This window comes from Ictalurus punctatus, chromosome 16, assembly GCF_001660625.3.
Source record: "Ictalurus punctatus breed USDA103 chromosome 16, Coco_2.0, whole genome shotgun sequence".
In the NCBI taxonomy this organism is placed as follows: domain Eukaryota; kingdom Metazoa; phylum Chordata; class Actinopteri; order Siluriformes; family Ictaluridae; genus Ictalurus; species Ictalurus punctatus.
The window spans coordinates 22870839-22894156 of record NC_030431.2 but is presented as its reverse complement, the minus strand read 5'-3'; the positions used below and the strand labels follow the sequence as shown (position 1 = coordinate 22894156).

At 38.3% G+C, this 23318-nt stretch overlaps 1 protein-coding gene across 5 annotated transcripts in view; it reads left to right on the top strand.

Annotated features, from left to right (window-relative positions):
- Window positions 1–2115: 2115 nt before the first annotated feature.
- Window positions 2116–23318, top strand: part of plpp1a (phospholipid phosphatase 1a) — a 32595-nt gene continuing 11392 nt past the window's right edge. The window contains exons 1-4 of one of the 5 annotated variants that reach the window (XM_017489313.3): window positions 2116–2280; window positions 2439–2568; window positions 19887–20038; window positions 23010–23293. In XM_017489313.3, coding sequence (XP_017344802.1) covers window positions 2511–2568; window positions 19887–20038; window positions 23010–23293 — 494 coding nt within the window. In that variant the 5' untranslated portion in view covers window positions 2116–2280; window positions 2439–2510. Of the gene's footprint in view, window positions 2281–2438; window positions 2569–5164; window positions 5259–14129; window positions 14285–19886; window positions 20039–23009; window positions 23294–23318 lie in introns of those variants that run through there. The other 4 variants (XM_017489312.3, XM_017489311.3, XM_017489310.3 and 1 more) reach the window with 4 other exon arrangements.

Sequence of the window (23318 nt, the reverse complement as noted above, 5' to 3'; positions counted from 1 at the left end):
TGGTTTTTAAAAAAAAAATCATATTAAGAAAAAATGTTCAGCTAATTAATTTGGCCTCTGTATATTGTTTATACTTGTTTTGAAGTTACTGAGCGTTACATTAAGCCTCTTTATTCTAAGTAATAGCTGATTGGACTTCAAACTATAACAACTCAATAGTAACTAAATAATATCGAAAAATTTTTGTTCTTTATAAATTTTACAAAGCATAAATTCCACACAAATTTTGACCGCTTTTGTACTTTGAAATGATTCCTACAACTGTTTGAAGAAGGAAATATCTTGAAACTTTGGTTTCAGTACATTTTTTTTGCTGTTAACTCCAGACTTCCGTTTACATAATTCTAGGGTCATTCCACCTGATGTGGTAAGAGCTGTTGTCACATACTGCTTTTATCACAGGTGAAACCCCCACCACAGCTCTGTTTATGACACTCTTCATTTGTAAAACACCCTACTGAACAGTGTACTTCCATATCTGGATAAAATTTATTCTCGCATACCAACTGTACACCTGTACCAACATAATAGATCAGACCGGTTCTTCAAATCTGGCCTTGGAGGTCCACTGTCCTGCAGAGTTTCCCTCCAATCTCAAGCTCACAATTTTTACAGCAGAATGCTACTATAGAGGACTTATTTCTGTCAAAATTTCAGGTTCGTATCTGGTCCCCCACCAGAGATATTCAACATGAAAGTAAGGAGAATTTAAAAAAAAAAAGATTGCACACTTTTGTCCCCATAAAAAAACCTGAAGTCTCAAATTTGAAATGTTCTGCATGCACACTATACTTACCTAGGTACCCCCTAAAAAAATTAAGACTGAGACTCGAAACCTTACCATTCTAAATTGACCCTAAATGTGGAACTGTGAGCAATCTTGAGCATTACATTTGGACTTAAGTTCTAAGTCTAAGGAACAAGAATGTGCAAAAAGATCTGTTTTTGTTCCAAGGAGCTAGGACCATCCTGAGCCGAGATACTGAGGTTTCCGTAAACAGCAGTATAACTAAAATTTGTTGTGTGGAATGATGCAAAGATGGCCGTCCTGGTTAAACCAAGTAAAATAAAATAAAATAAAATAAATGGTGGTTTTGCAATACCAATACACAGAGGTAATCACGCCCAAAGAAATTAAGAAAATTAAAAATGGTCAAGCGACCATCTTCGCAGTTATTGGACAACTTGAGATGGAATGACCCACTAGAGAATTTTGATGTATAAGGCAAAGATTTCATAGTTGGTTATACCACTGAATCTGCTACAATACGACTCTACACGATACAATTTAGTATCCTCCAATATATATGACCAACTTTGTTCAGATTCAGGGGTAGGCCTATTGTTAATTTGCGAACGATGATGCAGAACATGATGAGAAGGACTATTTTAAGTATCAGAGTTACAGGCAAATCTTTGCCTCTAACTTGCTAGCATTTTCACACATCAGTTACACTTTTTCACACAGTTATCCGTCCATTTTCGATAAGAATCGATTCATAACTGTTGCCTTCGATTCATGCCTTTTAAATCGATGCATCGATCCAAATGACTGGATCGTAATGACAGTTTATGGTGAATTTACTCAAGTTTATATTATAATAGAGTCATTCCACAAACTTAGAAGCAGGTTGTTTTTATTCCATCCCATAATCAGTTACACTACTACATTATATATTAGACTCATTTTATATCAGCACTTTAACCGCATAATTTATTTTAATTTAAAAAATCATAAAGAATATATATGTATATGTTTATAGTCAGGTATAAGACCACTTAGATTTGTTTTCAGGTTACTGACGTTCAAACGAAAGCTTTCAATTCGTGCGAATGTATTTAAACTTGATGCGTGACCTCTTTAAATCTCACGCGCGCCCTCTAGGGGTGAAAAAACCGGAAGTGATTATAGACTTGGAGTTGTATTTATTAAAAAAACGAAAGAGGAAAAAAGTTTTTTTTTTAAAAAAGTAAAAAAAAAACGAAACAAAACAAAAAAACCAAAACAAAACAAAAAACAGTGTTATGTTTTTCTTTTCTCCAGCGCTTATGGGCGTGTCCGAGGAGGATTCTCTGTCCCCCACGCCGTCGTGACGTCGTAACCGGAGAAAAAGACACTCGCGTCGCGTGCGTGCGCATGAGGTCTCCAGTTGGCTCGTCGCTCGGGCTTTTAAGATTATTGTATGTTTTGATTATCTTGAAATGTTTGGTCTGTCTCAGCATACACGGCAAATCAGCAGCTTCTTGGTCGTGTTCTTCTTCTAATATGTCCACTTCCGGGTGATTATTATTATTATTATTGTTATTATTGTTATTGTTATTATTATAGTTCTAATCGTCGTCATCATCAGTCGCTGTAACGTCACGCGCTGCCGCTGATAGGCTGCCGCTGACTCAACCCAGTCTGCTATAATCTGAGTTTGATTATTTTTCCACAGCTGCAGGTCAGCAGTGTGAAACCGAGGGACACCGAGCTCACGCGCATTCGTTTCATTCAGGACGCGTTGAAGATGTTTGACGCGCACGGGATTCCCTTCATTGTGCTGGACATCACCTGTCTGATCCTCGGTATGTGTGATAATCTGCCCGTTTCCACACTTGCGCTTTCCTGTACTGTCTTCTGTTAGGGGCTGCACGGTATATCATCCGCCAGTCATCGCGATAGTATCGGCTTTCGTCTTACCGATACATCACACAATGACTCCGTTTACATGGACAGAAATAATCAAATTATTGACCTTATTCTGAATAAGACAATATTCTGATTAAGGTGTTTATATGAGTCGCTTTTAGAATATTCCTTTCATGTTTCTATAACATGTTTTACATATTATAGAACAGAGATCGATTAACGGCACACGTCATTACGTCCCTGTGCCACGGCGTCCGACGTTCCCTCCAGAATTTCACGTATCGACATACAATTAATCTTCGTTATGGGACCGTATACACTTTCGGGTGTTCCGTTTTAAATTTTACGCAAGCTTCAAGTGCGGTTAATTATTTGTCACGCTGTACGTGCAAATAGACGAATGCTTGAAGCCGTGGGCTGCGTCCCAAACCGCGTACTTACATGTATTTTTCCTACTATATAGTAGGTAAGTACGCGGTTTGGGACGCAGCCGTGCTCTCTTGTTTGCTGTAAAACAGTTGAGCGCTGCCGTCTGCGTACGTGTCCTGTTGCAAAATGCGGTGAGAACTCCCACACGATGTTAATAGTGTGATTAAGGTGTGTACGTGTCTGTAACGCACGTCGATAATGCAACTAAAACAGGAATACTCCACACGTCTTAATTCCATTTGTGTTTACTTCGGGTATGACTTTAGTCGGATTAAGGTCATCAGAAATCACTGTTTACATGCTAGTTTCTTAATCAGAGTATCGTCTTAATCGGGTTAATATCAAGATTATCGTCCATGTAAACGTACTGAATGCTGCAAACATGCAAATCATTCCAGATGCTCCGGATTCTGCAGATTATATATATATATCTCAGATGTGTAGGATAAACCTGAATCACAATATAGAGAAACATGCAATCTAAATATATAATATTTGATATGATGTTCATATCGTGCAGCCCTGAACCCGGTGGAAAAATCGAATTTCTTCTCAAATGTACTCAACCAGCCGAAAGAGGTTTTCGTGTCTGAAATTGGCTTCTTTTATTTATCAAAAAATGTATCGATCTCAGCCCAGGATCCTTCTCTAAATGCACCCCCAGATGTTCACATAATAGCATCAAACGTACTTCATCGACGTAACTCCGGCTGCGTCTCAGTCAGCCCCCCAGTTCAGTAGTCAGGGCACCGATCAGGGAGTCGGCCATTTTCAGGGCTGTCTCAATCGCAAAATCTTTCCAGTAAACTGGAAGGTTCGCTCCTTAAAAAAAATCCCACAATGCATCGCAAAAACCAGTGATGCTCACTTTGTTCCCTTACTGCAAATGACGTCTTATTTTTTGAAGCATCTCAGCTCAAATAAATAAATAAATAAATAAATAAATAAATAAGGTGGACGAACTCTCAGCCAACTTCGTCTATAAATGTAAGTAGCTTGTTATCGTTGTTGTGTGATTACTCACGTTAGCTTTTTTTTCCCCAACTGTGTACGGTTTGTTTAGTGTTTAATGATTGAAAAAAAATCCACTAGCTAGCCTACGATCCCGCTTGAAGCACCGTGACAGAAACACGTGTCTATGACACATAGTCAGGCTTGTAAAACGTGCACAGAGTGAAAGCAATTTTATTTCTATATATTTATGTGTATTAATATCTGAATTCATAGTACCACTGTTCTGAATGCTATTAATACACGTTAAAAAAAACGACCAGATTCGTTCGATTGATTCCTCAGAACAAATATGTTCTACAGCGTAGACGTCAGTTTACAGTACAGGTATATACACACACCTCCTCGCTCGAACCTGTTCTACTGTGTGGTCAGACGCTTTCTCAATTCCCCACTCGTAACTTTAGTTCCTATTGATCGTTTAGCATGCAGCAGTGACAGAAAAACTTCTCTCCGTGGTTTCGTCTCATCCGTTCATGTACAGTACGACCTCTTATTAAAAGTGCAGAGACGTTATGGAGGAATATAAAGCTGTAGAGGAGGGATGTAGAGGAGATAGCCGGTCACGATGTCGTGAACTCTGGTGAGCACGTCATATTAAGCGTATGATATTAAGCTTATTAAGACATCAGTACCACAACATTATTTTACAATGTACAATGTTTCATACAGTGTAGTAGAACTCTGGTGCAAGTCTAAAGACACCAGACACTTACCATCGTGGCTGATTGACTGCATTTGGGGTGAGAGGCTTAGAAACGGAGTATTATCTTTTCACTAAATTGTTCCTGAGGACTGAAGGATGAGCCCCATGTTTTTTGTTAATAATGATAACCTGATAGTTATGCCTGTTTTCATGAACACACTCATCTGCTTTTAGTCTGTGTGTGTGTTTGTCGAGTTGCTCCACCAGAACATGCACAGTTTATCATTATCATAATAATCTTTGCAAAACATAACCTGTCCGGGAAGAAAGACCAGATGTTAGGCTGTAAACACACACACACACACACACACACACACACACACACACACCCTCTGTTCAACCCTCTTGCAACAACAAAACCATTGGGTTTGCAGTGTTTTCCATTACGTGTGCCATTTCTTATGGATATTAGGAATATACTACAGCACACACACTCCACACAGAGACTGCACGACGCCCCGGATCCTAACGTTAATGCAGGTCAGACCATCTAAGGAATCTTTTTAATTGGAAATGCGTGCACGAAGATCTTTTTTTTGAGAATTAAAGCTGGACGATATGATGATATGATATTGATATAGATTTTGCTGGAAATGAAGGTATCATTGTTTGGATGCTTGCTTGAAAGTATTCTGTATCTCATCAGTACCTCGCCACCATTAGCTACATTTCATCCATTATTAATGATATAAATATGATGGCAGGAAAACCTCTCCAATCAAACGAGGCGGACGGGCTGTTCAATGATGATCAGGAAAATGGAAGAAGAATTACTTGTATAAAAAAGAGAAAAAAGTCTGAATCTTTCTGTACGTGTGTGTGTGCGCGCATGTGTTTAAAGAGACACGCCACAATGACAATGACGTGTATTCAGCCAAAGCCCTCTTCAGTTTAGTAATTGTTTATTTAGAACGTTTGGCTTTTGTTGAGACTAAAACACAAGTGAAGTTAATATCTTTTGTTATTTTTGTTTACGTCGTCTTCCTTCCCCTCCCCCCCTTACTTCTCATTAAAGGAGGAAGTAAAAAAAAAGACATTCTTGTGCAACATTATGTGAGAGAAGTCCGACATAAAACAGGCTCCGTGTTTCGTTTTCGATTTGTTTAGATTTTCCTCGCGGCCAAATAGATAAATAAATAAATAAATCACAAGACGATTAGACGTGGGTTAAAGGCTAAAGAATGGAAAACGATTGAAAAATAAGAATTTTTTTTTCCTCCTCTCGTAAGTAATCGATTCCGATGAACGCGGCACAACACGGCCAGGGAAAGCATCCAATTAGGCAAACGCTCCATTTCTGTCGCTGTGCTGGAAAACCCAAATGTCATAATACACACCGTGTATTGTGCTGTGATATTCTGTCAGATCGCCCGTTCCGGCATGTGGAACACATTAAACATGGGAACTTCTTTCTGGGTGAAGTGTGTATGAAGATGACACATTGTGTTGATGATTATATGATTCATACACACCACAGCAGTCAGAGCTTATAATTCTATTAGGAGTCATCTGATTAGATAATTAACTAAAATTAGAAACTTATTCTTAGCTTTTAATTCATGTGGAAGAAATCATACGGAAGCGTGATGTAAAGTCAGTGGGTTGTTATGAATGCACACATACTGATAGTATTAGATTTGTGTGTTGTGTGTGTGTCATTAGTAATGGGTGTGTGTGTGTGTGCGTGTTGCGTGCTGGTTTGAAGTTGCAGCTCATGTTGCTGCCAGGAACACAGCTGCTCATATGGTTCTTGTGTCCATTTCACCCACCAGCACGTACGTGAGTGAGTGAGTGAGTGAGTGAGTGAGTGAGTGAGTGAGTGAGTGAGTGAGTGAGTGAGTGAGTGAGTGAGTGAGTGAGTGAGTGAGTGAGTGAGTGAGTGAGTGAGTGAGTGAGTGAGTGAGTGTCTTCCATTTTGAATATGAATGTGCATGTAGGATTAAAATTACTGAACGATTCACTGAAGAGATGTATTCTGGGTAAATGTGAATATTTAACAAAAATTGCACTGTCATTGTCTCATGCAGAGGAAAGCAGAAGGGCGTGTGTGTGTGTGTGTGTGTGAGTGATATTTCTGGATAGGTTCCTGTACATCTATTAAACCCCACGTTATTTGATTGATTCTGTTTTGGACCCTCTGTCATTTCCTGGCTACGGAAGAAACGCCATCTTCATTTCCTTTATTTATCCTGAAGCGACTCCAGCACAGCCACACTGCCTCCATGTGTCTGCTATGTTTTAGATTTAATCGAAGCTTGATCCATTTAGCTGCAGTTTTGCACAGCACACTGTCTAGAGTCCCTTCTGAAACGGCAAGGCCAATTCCGTTGATTGTGCTGTAGACAGAAGACGGCATAAGAAGATAGTTCAGAATTTTCTGGTCTTGATATGTAGACGTGTTAACCGACATAGAACGTCGAACGTAGATAGCAAAAATACTGGAACGTGTGACTGATGTGTGTTTCTTGTTACCCGGGTGTGTCCTGTTAAGTTGACTGTTTAAACAAATAGCTCTGAACATCTACTCTTGGTTTTAGCTTTCAGTTTCACTTGTGAAGACTGCATTTGCTGTTTCAAAAAGGATAAACCAACATGAAGATCAGCGAGCCGCCTATGGGAGAAAAGTTTAAATTACTTCGACTTATCTGTTCTGATACTTTTGCTCACCTAAATATAGGGTGATCTGATACAAAAGGTTCTATGTTTCATGTTTAACACGTCTAGCTGAAATCCTGAACTCTCGTTTCCTATCAATCTTTCGATCTCAAACCCAAATGTACTTTAGTGTACAGCACAAACAGATTGATTGGCCTTGCCGTTCCAATAATTTCGGAGGAGTTAATGCCATGGGCTGTATTATTCCATACTCCCTTTTTTTTTGCATTCAGCTGCCTTTAACTACAGTCTGTTCTTGGTCTAAATCATCAAATTCTTTTATCTTACATCAGGAAATCTAATCCAGTCCAAACAATACTTATGTTTGTTAAATAGAGGATGTCTATAATAATAACAGTCGAGTCACAGAGGATAAGTGATCTCTGCGTCAGCCACAGAGATGGGATTGTCTCCACCATGTAAGCATGTTCGTCACTCTAAAAATGACATTCCTACTTCAGACAACTCATAGTACACGTGTTTAATCAGTAGTAGGCCGCATGACCATAACATGTAGCCTGTGTAGGCTGTTGTGCTAGAAAATCAGTAACTTAGCAAAAAAAAACCCTGGACGTTTTAACCATCTATATTTAATTGTTCCGTGTTTTAAACTTGGCCAGTACTTGGTTTCGTTTTGGTTTTGCTGGGAGGTGATAGAAAAGAGCAAGTGTTTCCTGAAGTGTCTTTATACTGAAGAAAAATCATAAAACCTCATTTCCTACAGGACGTAATGGAATCTTATTACTGAGTCTCAAACATATAAATTTGGCTGTAATGTGTAGTAAAATTCCCAGATACTCCATTAATAGTTAAATGACTCCATCTCATCATGTAAATCTAATCCAGTCTGAATAGGGCTCGACATCATTTAGCTTATAATAGAAATACTATATGTCTAGAGCTAAGCCCTATTTGGACTGGGTTAGTTTTACATGGGGAGGTGGGGTAATATACAGTACTGGATATTTGTTTGGCCCCAACCTGATTTCTTCTGTTTTTATGTATATATCATAGTAAATAGTTTTCTTCAAACGAAATACAACATAAAAACAAAGGCAACCTGCGTAAACACACTATACAGGTTTTTATGACTTTTTTTTTTATTGTAGCAAAAAAAAAAAATAATCCAACACCTATCACCAATGTGAATTAATTGCCACCTTAAAATGTGGTCATGCCACCTTTAGCAGCAATAACTTCAACCAAACGATTCCGATAACTGGAGATCAGTCTTTCACTTACTTCTAGGACTGGGATTTACTCCTATTCTTTGGATCATTGTTTTGCTGCATGATCCAGTTGTGCTCGTAAATTTTCAATTTACGGACTGAAGACCGGACATTCTCCTTTAGGATTTTCTGGTGGAGAGCAGAATTCATGTTTCACTCAATTATTGCAAGTTGCCCAGGTCCTGAAGCAGCAAAGCATCCCCACACCATCACACTTCCACCACCATGCTTGACCGTAGGTATGATGATCTTTTCGTGGAATTCTGTGTTTGGGTTACGCCAGATGTAACGGGACCCGTGTCTTCCAAACAGTTCCACTTTCAACTCATCACTCCACAGAATGTTCTCCCAAAAGGTTTGATCAAGGTGTGCTTTGGCAAAACAAAGATGAGCCTTAATGTTCTTCTGGGTTAGCAGTGGTTTTCACCTCGCCACTCTTTCATGGATGCCATTTTTGCCCAGTGTCTTTGTGATAGTGGAGTCATGACCAGTGACCTTTATTGATCCAAGAGAGGCCTGTAGTTCCTTTGATGTTGTCCTTGGCTCTTTTCTGACTTCCTGGATGAGTCATCGCTGTGCTCTTGGAGGAATTTTGGAAGGTCGGCCACTTCTGGGAAGGTTCACTACTGTGCAGAGTTTCCACGGCTCTCACTGTGGATCTTTGGAGTCCCAGAGCCTTTGAAATAGCTTCGTAACCCTTCCCAGACTGATGTATTTCAAGCACCTTCTTCCTCATCATTTCTGGAATTTCTTTCAACTTTGGTATAGTGTGTTACCGTGTAAGACCTTTTAACCAACTTCATGCTGTTGAAAAAGTTCTATTTAAGTGTAGATGTGATTGAACAGGGTTTGCAGCAATCAGGCCTGGTTGTGTCTACAGCTGAACTCCATTATAAATGCAGTTTCATAGATTTGTGGAATTAGTAACTATGGCGGGCACATACATTTTCACACAGGCCCAGTTGGTATTGGATAACTTTTTTGCTTCAATAAATAACATTATCATTTAAAAACTGTATTTTATCTTAGATTTAGTTTTAATTTCTGAAACAATTTGGTATGAGAGGTGCACAAAAACAGAGGAAATCTCGATGGGGCAAAAACTTTTTCACAGCACTGTAGTTATTTCCAGTCTGTCTTGTATTTTATTTCCCTCTGAATCCGTTCTGTCGGTCATTTTTATGGGCTGTGTGTAATTCTTGTGTCTGTAAAGAATATGCCATAATTTATCTTCTATGAAATGAGCAGTAGAAATAACCTCAGGTAATACACTGCTTATCCAGTCTGAATTGACATGTTGGAAGAAATTCCATTATATCCTCTGGGGAAAATCCTCAGGTTCTATTTTTCTTCAGTATAGACACATTCCCAGGAGTGCTCTTTTTTTTTTTTCTCTTCATCTCAAGCTCAAACCAAACCCAAGTTTACAAATCAGAGCAACAAATAAAATATAGACAGCATTTGAAGGTCACTTCTGAGTTGTCTGGGAAGTTATTGTGTTCCTAACACGGGTATAACCTACATATATATTACGGTTGCGTAACCTACTACTAATCAAATGCAACACAATTATAATACAAGTTATAATACAATCTGTATGCATTAAAGATACGAGATAAGTAGTACGCTTCGAAATTTCTAATTTATACAAAGGTCGCATATCGTGGGCAAATCAGTCATAATTTCAGCCGTGTTTACTTAACAGATATTTTTTCATTACTCAACTGACGTACTGTACGTCCAGATGACCTCTCACACCTGAATAGTACTTTAGACTGAACGTGTAATTCTCTTATTTTAGATGTCATTTTTGGATAAAATCATCTAGATCAGGTCTTATACGAAACTTCAAACCGTAGTCCAGTTTACGGCTCCGTTATTTCAGGTCAGATTTGGACGCCGCACTGTTTTGATCTTGCGCCGGCGCCAGGCTTTGTTAAGTGGTAGCCCGAGTGCAATTTTGGACCAAAGTGGGCTGAAAATACCAGATTCTGAATGTCACACCCCCTGTTGTGCGGCTCCACCCACATCAGTTGTTTTATTTCTAACCATGAAAATAACAACCGGGCGGCAATGTAAAAAAAAAAAAAAAAAAATGCAGCTTTTTGATGTAATTTAGTTCCTCAAAAAGATCCAGATTAGGTGTAGTTTAGCTTAGTTTAGTTTAACCAAAAAATATCCAGATGTGGACTTGAGGTTTGGGGCGTTTTTCCACTTTTTTAGACCCGGGTGCGGTCCAGAAACCCGATCTCTACTCTCGCTGAAACTTCAAACAAACTCCTGATGCGGGCGTCAAATAGCATGTTTAGTTTATCTCGTCACGTTACATCCTGCTTTAAGCTTCAGGGACGCCTTTTCTGTATGTGTAATATCATCAAGTTATAGAACTATAAAATGTTTTCACATCATATAGCTCCTGTGTTTGAAACATCACAGAGCCTGCGCGAACGGTAACAATTTACCCGAACAGCGGCGAGGTATGAAATCAAATCGGAAACTCGTAATAAATGCGCGTGCAAAGAACCTTGCGATGACGAGGACCGCCCTCCCACAGGGTCTCCTCAGAGATCCTTAAGCTAAATGTAATACCATTAAACACATTTTCAGTTCCATTACAAAATGTCATTTAAAACCAAATTTGCAATAATTATACACTAAATATACAAACACTTCAATATAACTTATCTATAATGAACTTGGATTCTTTTTTTTTTTTTATATATATATATTTATGTGGGCATTGAAGTCACATTGAAGTCACACAACTTGACGTCTCGGAAACAGTTAAACAACATTATCTTCAGTTTACCATGCCAGTGCCACGTGTGAGTGACTGTGTGTGTGTGTGTGTGTGTGTGTGTGTGTGTGTGTGTGTGTGTGTGTGTGCAAGTTTTTAAAAAAAAAAAAGAAAAAAAAAAGAGAAGGTTTTAAATCACGAAATGACACCAAAGTAAAATAGTCCAAATGTTTTAAGACCATTTTAAATAAATTTAAGAGCGGGTTTAATCAAATTTAAGGCCTTTCATTTGTAATAAAATGATGACTGGTTTACAACAGCAAAGATTAAGCCTTACCTAATAATTAAGTTGCGCCAAACTTTAGACTGGCGGCATTCAAAACGATCAAGATTTTATTGAAATCGTCATCATTTTAGCTTTACTTTTATTTTAGAGCGACTTCATTCCTGTTGCTGCTGTCATTCAGACGTTTCCGTCTCAGCCCAGGATTAATCTGAAACTCAAAGCTGAATTTGGTCTAGATTTCGACGGAACAAAGTTCGTTATAGGAAAGAATTTATGCTTGTAAATAAGCATATAGGATCTTTTCCTACACTGATAAATTCATCGTCGTGCCCAATCAGAATGTCAGTTTACTCCGAGGTTAAAAGGTTTTGGTCGCTGATTTGTGAAGCTGTTTGAAATTAAACGGTGCACAGACAATTTATGTTCAAATAAAACTTGAATCACCAAATCCTTGATTAGCTCTAAACTTTTGATGATTTGATGTCATCCTTATTGCAGCCTAAATAAAGACTTTATACTGAACGTGCGAACGTCCTGCCTTTCTTTAAATGGGGCCTAGAATTGGTCCTGGGCGTGGACCCATTCAGGTATTCATGGTGTAATTGTGAAAACACCCGTTTTTAATCCTGGAGTAAACTTCTAACTCGTAGTCTGATTATTCAGCTTACACTCAGGACACAGTGGAGCCTGAGAAGACATACATTCATGTTCATGCTAAAGCACCAGGCTGGCTTGGCTGGTACGGTACATCAGCCTATTGAATGAGGACATGCATGTGTTCGTGTATTAGTACGGACCAAATGTCCCCACAAGTATAGGAAAATTGGACAGATTTGATCTTGTGGGGACATCTGGCTTTTTACAACTGAAGATTTTATTTAATTAAAATAAATAAATAAATTCAAAGAGCCAAAAAAGCCTTTTATGTAAGTGGAAGGTCCTCAAAATGATAGAAAGGGTATGTGTTCTCCGAGACAATAACCTTACATCATAGACTTTAACCTGTTAACTTGTGCAAGCGTGATGTATTACGATTACACACACACTCAGCCTGATAAACATCAGAGAGCACACTATTATATAACGCACTCTTGAGATTTTGGGGTTAGAGGCCAGATTGCAGCAATAATTTACACAAGCATACCGTTAATCCCAGGGAGTGGGGTAGAAAATATTAATGCTTGTACGATGCCGCACTTCACCGTTACGATAAACATTGAGCAACACGAATGGACACGATCCAAACAGAGCATCCGGAACTGTTCTGCCTTAGACACGGCCCTGATGAGGTCACTCTCTGGGGGAAAAAGTGATCAGCTGTTCCAACATGATCTTGATTTCCAAACCCGAGCTTGGTACTGCAAACAAACTTCTATCTCATAAGTTGTAAATGTTAAGCGATGACATCATAAAGAGCTCCAGCCAAACACACACAAATACATGCTCTCACACACACTTTCTTTGGTCTAAACAATCCACCTACAGCTCTCTTTACCGCATCCCTTTCTTATCCATGGAGCAATTTGTTTTTATTTACATGTAGGTTTTTTTACATCCACAAATTCAAAATATGCATACAAACAGGTCGATGGAAATCTGGATATTCATTTGTATGTGATTTTTATTTTTTTCTGCACACAATTTTATAGTCCCGAGTTGACCGTGCTCGAGTACCGAGTCGACGGTCCCTGAGTCCCGAGTTGACGGTGCCCGAGTACCGAGTCCCGAGTTGACGGTGCCCGAGTACCGAGTCCCGAGTCCCGAGTTGATGGTGCCCGAGTACCGAGTCCCGAGTTGACAGTCCCCAAGATTACAGTCCCTGAATACTGAATGCATTAATTTCCTCCAGTAACTTTGATGCACATTTCCAGATGTACACTCTTATAAGGAGGGGTTTCTCAAAAGGTTCCTTAAATAGTTAAGGGATCTTCGCTTGGTACAGGTGTTCTCCTTGGAACAATCCCTCTGTTGTAGAGTTCTACATGGAACTTTTAAGGGTTTTTCTAGAGGGACAAACCAAAAATGGTGCCAGAAGTAGCTAGTTTTAAAAGAACGGTACAGGAATTACATTTTTTAAAAATCATTTTAATCAAATACCACATTTCTTCCCAATAAGCTTTCATGAGGGCATGGCCTTACATTGTCACATTCTCACCAGCCTGACCATGACAAATCAGCTGTACTGATGACACTTATTTACAAACCTAGGACAATTATTAAATAGCAAAGTCATTACATGTTTTAAAGCTTGTCCATATTTAATATTTTAATCAAATTTCCCCAGGTCTCAGGACTGATAACCGTGTTTAGTTTCATAGCTTCTGATCCTTTTGCTGTATCAGTTACACCCAGCTGCCAAGCTCAATATACTAGTCTCTCAGTTCTGATTGGCTGAGAGTGCGATTGAGATGTTAACCCTTTGTTAACCCTTCTTTCATCCACAGCTGGCCTTCCTCTGGCGGCCTTTAACATTGGTAAACTCAAGCCCTATCAGAGGGGCTTTTTCTGTAAGGACGAGAGCATCGGTTACCCGTTTCACTCCAGCACCATCACCTCCAATGTGCTCTACACAGTGGGCTTCACACTGCCCATCTGTAGTGTAAGTAACGCTAGCTACCATCGCTCACATGCCCAGGGTTTCCCTTTATCCCAATGGGTTTAATTGGCCAGCAAGTTCATGGGGAAGTGATCATTCGTAGGGGCACATCTTATAGTCTGGAGTGACTCAGGCCAGAAAATAGTTCGTATTTGCAGATAAAGCGGTAAGTAATATAACCGCAGTATGTATAGGATACATAGAGCTTAGCATATTGATGGACTTGCAGCAGTATTCTGATTCTGTGGTTATTTTATTTATTTATTTATAAGTCCCAGAATCATTGATTCCTGAGTGTTTTTCATTCACAAGGTATTATATTCCTAATTTTCTTGAGTGGTAGGTTTTGGAGTCTCAAGTTTTTGTGAATCCCAAATTTTTGAGTCCCGAGTTTTTTTAGTCCCCGAGTTTTATTATTATTATTTTTTTTGAGTCCTGGGTTTTTTAATCCCTCAATGTTTTTAAAATCTCAGACCTGTTTGACTTTTTGAGTTCTCATATTCCTAAATTAGTTCTGCAGGAGTTTCCACTACCAGAGATCTACATAGGACTGAATCCCAAAAAGAACCAAACCAATGAACTCTTAAGGCTGCGAGATCGAATAGGTTTAATGGTTTAAGTGTAGCAGCAGTTACTTACAACATGTGTTTTGTTTTGTTTTTTATCTTACTTCTTTATACTCCTCCTCATTGATTCCTTCAGCTCCAGTCTGAAGGAAGCCACTTGCACCGATCGAAGTCACCTGAGCTCCAAAATCTTCAGCTCAAACATAAAGAAAGTGAAAAACACAGAGGAAAAACAGTTTCTTACTTTCATTCGCTATCTGTATGGATTCCCTGGGCATGTCACTTCACATTACATGCAATTTCTGCTTGCAAAAGACAATGCAAAGGCAGAGGATGTCAACTCAATGTTAGTTGGTAATATACTGCAGCATTCCGAATAGCCATTGGTGAATAATTCCAGCTTGTTAACGCTCCATCTGTAGTGTTATCTCTTTCGTGTTTTCCGACACTGCAGATGAAGCAGAGAGGCCATGCATGCAACTCGGTCAGTTTCTGGTTTTCATCAAAAAGGTGTCAAAAGGAAGTTTTGACTTGTATAACGTTCTGAGAGGGAACACGGGTCAACTTCTCTAAACTGTGGACAGATCGTGACAAAGATAGATGAACCATCGTCATTTTTGTTTATCGAATACATTTTAGAAATGGGTGCCGAATGCAATTAAAAGCCGGAAGGTTTGGTTCCAGACATCTGGGGCATCAAGGCCCTGGCAGATAAGAGAAGACTGTTTTGGAGAAGATCGCTCGCTCTTCTGGAGCACAGATGAAATACTTGGTCTGTTTTCATACAAAGTCCCTCCAGAAATAGCTGAAATAGTTTCCTGGAGCATCTCCGGTGTCCTGATTGGCCACTGTTACTAACTATTGATTTACAGCAGCTGTTTTTCTAAGGAACGAGTTTTTGGGACATTGTGTTGTGTGTGTGTGTGTGTGTGTGTGTGTGTGTGTGTGTGTGTACACAAATGTGTTCACTCCTGTCAGTCTTAAATGCGTGACCTCAGTTCTTCTGTTTAAGAACCTCACTTCGATGTCCGTTAACTCATAATGCACCTCAGCAGGTTTACCTCCTTATACAGCCAAATGTGTGTGTGTGTGTGTGTGTGTGTGAGAGAGAGAGAGAGAGTGTGTGTTTCACTATAATGCCTCTTGAAATATGAAACCACAATGAGTTGACAATGCAACTTTCACTGGGCACTTTCAAAGTGATATTACTGTCACTAGTTCATTTCCAAGATTCCACATTTTCCTGTGGCTGCATCTTCTAATTGTGTTCTATTGGACATAGAGTGCACTAGGTAGGGGTTTATGTTATATATTGCATTATACACTATGTAGTGAGCTTATATAGTGAATCAGAGACCAGTTGGGTTTTGGTCTAATTGCGTGGGTTTAAAAATAGACACTTGCATGAAGTTAAAGGAAAATTGTGGGGTTTTTTTTTTTTTTTTTTAACAAGGATCTAGAAATAAAAAGTCAAATGTGGCAAATGTTATTTATTTACCTACAGTATACTAATACCGAGATTCTGCATCGGTCTTATTAAGCAAAAAGCAGGATTTCATCATGTCCATTAGAGCTCAACAAAATGAATAACACATAGTCATAGTTCAAATATGCAGAAGGGAAAAAAAAACTGAAGAACAGGAAAGCTAGAAAATAACAGCGATGAAAACATATTCAAAGCTCTACAAAGCACGTGTATGAGAGTCCACATGAATGAATGGATCCACAAAGGGTTTGTATCAGAAACCTAAACGAAATCTTGCGTTGCACGTTGACATATGTGAAGATCTACCCATCCATCTGAACCCCACAGGCACCATGCGAAGACAAATGAATCATATTAACTTCCATATTTCGATATAGGAGATACAGAGGGATCTAGTCAGACGAGACATAGTGATCAGACGATTAATTGTTCGTGAAAGATTTGATGATTGCTTGTGGAGTTCAGACAGAAAAACACTAAACTAGGATTATCAGTTGTCCATTACGGACATGGATGGATGGATGGATAGATGGAGGAACAGATAGAGATCATGGAAAGACTGATTAATGATCTCAAATTATTAATAAAATAATAATACAATGGACAAAAATAAAAACACCCGGTCTAATCAATAGAGAGACTGGTGATTATTTGGGAAGTAGGAAAATGTCCAACTTCAGCAGAATTGAACCAAACTCCGATCGCCTTTTATGGCAATATGTTGTGAGCTTTATTGAGTCTAATTTTTTTAAAATATGAACCATTGCAGAAAGTGAAGGGTTTTGACTTGTAAGTAAGGAATTTTTATGGAGCTGGACCACAAATGAACTAAACTGGCAGTGCATTGGCTCCCTGGTTGCCCATTTGTTGGATAGTTGTTAGAGGGGAGCTTATGGATGACTCTCAGAAAACCAAACCAAAAAAAAAACCAAACAATTAAAGTTCTTAAATAATATCCATGTTGATGTGAACATCAGCACTAAGAATTTTGGTGGAGAATTCTGCTTTACACTGGGAACTGTCAGTTGTTCGTGGGCTCGGAGAGTGCCAAGCCAAGCTATTTTCTTTTTATACAAGCGGACACCTCACCATTCAAACTCCTGCACACTCGCTGCCTTCATTCATGCAAATGTGCTATAGTTTTGCATCGCAGTTTGACTGAACGTGAGATTTCGGTGCATGACGTCTTCTGAAGGCTAACCTCTTGGTCATTCTCATTTAACCCATGTGTGTGTCGGCTTGTTGTAATCCCATAAACCACTAAGGAATTGGTGTTTGTGCCATAAACTCACACGCTTTTCTTGGGTCTTGTGTTTATAGGGTGTAAAATGGAAAATAGAAGTAGATCAATAAGAGGTCTGACCCAAAATCAGTTTTTATATACGTGTAAATTGCAGGTGGGTATTCAGTGTGCCAGATTGACCATTCAGCCATAATTGGAGGAGGAAAAAAAAAAAAAACCTCAGAATGAGCTAAAATTTGCTTTGTGTTCACATCCTTCCAGATCTGATGCTATTTTTGACTGAGGAAGTTTCCCATGACAACCTCAAAGCCACGAGAGAGTCAAAACAAAATGAAGTAAACGATGTAAGCAAGAAACTGGAAAAAAACAAAAACTAAATTCAAATGATTTCAGATGCCAAATGGTTAAGTTGTGTAGGCTATGGCTATGGATCAGAACGAGATGATCAAAAACAAAATCATATCCTGGTGTTTTGTTCTGTTCGAGCGTTGTTAAAATAGTGTTATGATAGTTCAATATGAACGCACGCCTAAATTCATGGTTCTAGCTCAAGCCTTAAAAAAGAAGAACACCGAGAAAAGGTCACACATGCCATGATACCTAATATTCTAGCACTATATTATTTACCACATCCTCGGAGTTTTGACCATTATACATACCGTATGGATCAAACGAGGTCCGTGATCATTGCTAAGTTAATTGATGTGCCGATAAAACGTCCTTAAAACGAAGATTCTAAGAAGCAAAATCATGTGCGAGAATTCAGTTTGGGATGTCGACTACAAAATGTGAAAATCATCAGTGAGCCGTGATGGTTTGTATTGAAACATGTTGAAATCGAGTTGAAGTTCCTTAATGGCAGTGGTTAAGATTGAACAGTGATCGAAACACAAATGTAACTTAACATGGAAATACAGTATTATTAACTGTATCCTGTATCTGCATAGTACATAGAGTGTTACTACTGCTTAAATATAAAATTGTATTTGTACTAGTGACAAATTTGGATTAGTATTATAGTCAGTAATTAACTGCATGATCTATATCAGTACAGTAAATACAGCATTACTAATTAATGATAAATGACACACAGTATATGACACTTTATGCGTTATACTGTACAGTAGATAATTAAACCACTACATTATATGTATCTGTACAGTAAGCTTAGTATTACTAATAGCCTGAATAATTAATATTTGCAGAAAATGTTATATATATATTTGCACAGTACATTAGTATAATTACTTCACTGTGTGATATATGTACATAGTAGATTATGTAGTTACTATCGGACTCTAATCTCTGTACAGTAGATCATTGTAGTTACTAATTAACTGCTTATCTATATGTGTACAGTAGATCATTGTAGTTACTAATTAACTGCTTATCTATATGTGTACAGTAGATTATTGTAGTTATTAACTGCTTATCTATATGTGTACAGTAGATTATTGTAGTTATTACCTGCTTATCTATATGTGTACAGTAGATTATTGTAGTTATTACCTGCTTATCTATATGTGTACAGTAGATTATTGTAGTTATTACCTGCTTATCTATATGTGTACAGTAGATTATTGTAGTTATTAACTGCTTATCTATATGTGTACAGTAGATTATTTTAGTCAATAACTGCATGATCTATAATTGTACAGATTATTGTAGTTACTTATGAACTGCAGAATCTATATTGTACAGTAGATTATTGTAGTTATTAACTACATATAGGTGTACAGTAGATTATTTTAGTCATTAATTAACTGCATAATCTATAATTGTACAGATTATTATAGTTACTTATGAACTACATAATCCATAATTGTACAGTAGATTATTGTTACAAATTAACTGCATAATCTCTATTTCTTAAGTATCTTAGTATTCTTACTGATTAACTGTACGAGGTATATTTGTACATTGCAGAGTGTTGTGTCTTGATTAATTTTAATGTTATGACATATTTGTTCAATAGGTTTTTCACTGTTACGACTCGAATATTAGTACGAAATGACATTTTTTATACATGATCTATGTGTCATATATGATGTAATCACATTACTGCTCCGAGTCTATGTCTAATATTGTCATGTAGCTCACCCTTCATGCTAAACACCATCTGGCTAATGTCCTGGGGAACTGGGATTAAACCTCCTGTCTCATGTCTGCTCTCCATCCCCAGCATGTATGTTTGTGTGTGTTTGAGTTTGGTGTTGGGCTTGGCTCAGTGTCATGTGCAGACCTCTCTTTTAACCCACTGCTGTCATTATTTTTGTCTCCCATTGCTTTGTTTGTGTTTCTTTTTGGTAGTGGGACTCCCATTCGCAATACTCACAATGCAACACGCACCATACAAACGGGGATTTTTCTGTAACGATGATTCGATCAAGTACCCTCTAAAGGATGACACCATTTCCTATCAGTTATTAGGAGGAGTAATGATACCTCTCACGCTACTTACTGTAAGTGTACTTTTTGTTCATGTAGTCTCTGCCTCATCCTCACTCTCTCTTTCTAGCTTGCCTCAGTGTTTTACGGCTCCAGTCCTGTAGGGGAAAACCCCGCAATGTTTAGTGTTAAAGTGCCTTGCTTAAATTTCCATAACATACCTCACAAAGGGCTGGTGCAAACTGAAGAAGCACAGGTAAATATTCACTACCAAATGGATAGCAAGAAGAAGACATTCACACAGGCCGAGACAAAGTAGTTTGCCAACACAATTACAACAGATTAAAAAAAAAAAAAAAAAGCTCTATCTTTTATGTTTGTTACAAATAAAGCTTTAGTTAAGATGCTTTATTAGAAGCGTGATGTAATGCTAAAAATCGAAAACTTTGGTTTACACTAAATATATAGAATTACTACTAATTATGTATATTTATACAGTTCATGTACGGGTTATTAGCCTGAATTTCATATCATTTATGTACTGGAATGCAAAAAAAAAATCAAACATCCAGGATCTCGTGTTCGTAGTTAACTCATGTTGATGACATGCGTTTACCAAAACATCTCTGAATAAATCCGTCATAATAGTGCTATCCTTCGTTTTAACATCTTTAAACTATGCATCAGTTTTTCGAATATGAAAATGAATAAAAGTACCACGTGTCCTAAAAGCTATGTTATATGTTAGTAGTTACCAAAATTCTATCAATAATTCTGTAGCTGAATTTCAAAAGTTTTTGTTTTACAATGCCGGTTATGTTATCCCCTATACACACCCTGTAGTGAGCGTTTAGAGTGTATAGGCTGACTTGGCCATATTTGTGATTAGATGTTTAAATTAACAAGAAAAGAAAAAGATTACTGCACGAAGATGACGTGAATATGGTGAATTTTTTTTTACGTAAACCCTGGGTACAGAGAAAAATACCAATATCGAGCTAAATATCAGAAAAGCGAGGAAAATGAAATGAAACTCCACATGAAGCATTCAAGTTTAGGATAAAATTGCGATTTTGCTTATTGTTTTCACCATCTGTAGTTCATGTGACATGAATGCTTAATGAAGGTCTTTTGTGTATATAAAAATAAATAGATAAATAAATAAATAAATAGATAAAGGCTACAAGTTTATTAACCTTTCAGTGCTAAATGTTTAGGTAAATAAAGTAGTTTTACTTCATCGCTGACCCATTACTGGTCAAATAGATGTGTATTACAGTTTAGCATTGACTCCAACGTTTCTGATTCATCTGATGATAACAGTGACCTGATGGAGCACGTGAAGCACTAAACTGGGAGTTTTGTATGGACAGGACTGGAGTCGGGAACTCTGGCTATAAAAGCGCAGTGCCTGCCATCATCTGCTTTGATCTTTAACACTTTGCTTCGGATCTGTTTGGTCTGCAATCATCCTCTTTCAAATACAATAATGAATAAAACACTCTGGGGCTGTTAAAACGGACCTGATCTGGGCGTGACGTTTGAACGAAACGAACCGTTTTCTCACACTTAGTAAGAGTCTCTGTGAACAACTCTTGCCCTTTAATGAAACAAAGACTCTTAAGATCTCACACCGGGGGAAACAATGTGTCACACAAACCACATGCCCACTTATTTAACCCACAGAAGCATGTTTCTCAAAGCATAAGGAAATCCCCATCATAATTTAATAGCTTTGGTCTGCTGGAAAAGTTCTCATTCTGTGTATTATTAAGATGTCGGAAGTACCCGTTGATGTTTTGTTTAGTTACAGCTCTTGCCAACATCTGATGGGGTCACAAAAATTTTTTTTTTTTTTTTTTTTTTTTTTTTTTTTTTTTTTCAAGTAGGATATGTTTTAACAAGTCGCTTCTGTCCGATTCGGTCTCTGATATTATCAGTGTGCGCCTCCTATTCCTCCCACCAGACAGCGTCTGTGATGTAAAGGCTATTGCGTAACTCTACATCTCACCTTGTTGCTGGGGTGGTACCATCAGGAGAACATCGTTTGTAGCTTTAGTATGTACTATTCTACCTGGAAAGGTCCATGTGAGTAAAGTAAACTTTAGATGAAAGCTTTAAGAAAGGAATATCAGCGGTCCTTAAAGTACACCATATTCACATTTCTAGCTGAAAGATACTTGCTACAAGGTATAAAGGATGTACCCTTGATAGTAGCATTCCAGCAACAAGGAAAAATACAGTTTGGCACCCTTTACTTCAGAGAGTGAAGTATGCTAATTTTACCTAGCTACACAAACTTGAGAGAGAGAGAGAGAGAGAATAGTACAAAATCTGTGGAAAAAATGTGTACACAATGTTGCTCGATTTTCTGAGCTGAAATTCAGAGCTACACCATATGCTTCCTGACTAGCGCGTCTCATGGGTGGGAAGAGGCAAATACTGGTGAAATCAGATGGCAGTGATTTGGGTAAAAGGAATGTTGTTTCAGGAACATGTCCTACTTAAAGAATTTAGCTTCACACTGTGCATACTAACACCTTGCCAAGAAGATTTCTATGAAGTCAAATATGAGAAAATAAGGAAAACCCTCCAGGCTTACAGTGAGCTATTTCACTCCAAAGTCGGAACAAGTTCACAGAGCTAGATCCCAGAGAAAACTGGGATCCTTCTTACCTTATTATTATTATTATTATTATTATTATTAGTATTATTATTATTCTACAGTTTGCAAACCTTTAATTGAAATTGACTGTAGACGGTTGAACAATTAACTCGGAGACACAAAAAGTGGCTCTGTGGCAAGATCTGAACTAATCTAGTCATTAATGAGAGAGAACATTAGCCAGGTCAGCATGGAAAAGAAAAGAAAGGAAAATCATTGCATTGCGGACACCATGGGTTGCTAGTGATTGCTGCACCGTCAACTGCTCTATCTTGCCTTCTAATTATTTGAGTGGACATCCTCGTTAGAATCTGCTCATAGTGAATTCTCTCACAGGAATGTGCTACTAAACTGTCTTCTGTCCTTTTCCTCCCTCGCAGATGATCATTGGCGAGTGTGTTTCGGTGTATCTAAAACGTATCAAATCAAAGTCCTCTTTCAGCAACAGCTATGTTGCTTGCATCTATAAAGCAATCGGAACCTTCCTGTTCGGTGCTGCCATGAGCCAGTCCCTCACCGACATCGGCAAGTACTCAATCGGCCGGCTGCGACCTCACTTCCTGTATGTGTGTAAGCCTGACTGGAACTTGATCAACTGCTCGAGTGGAGCTTACATCGAGAATTTCTCCTGCACAGGGGACGCGAAGATGGTAAACGAGGCCAGGTGGGTGATTCTAGGCACTGATCCA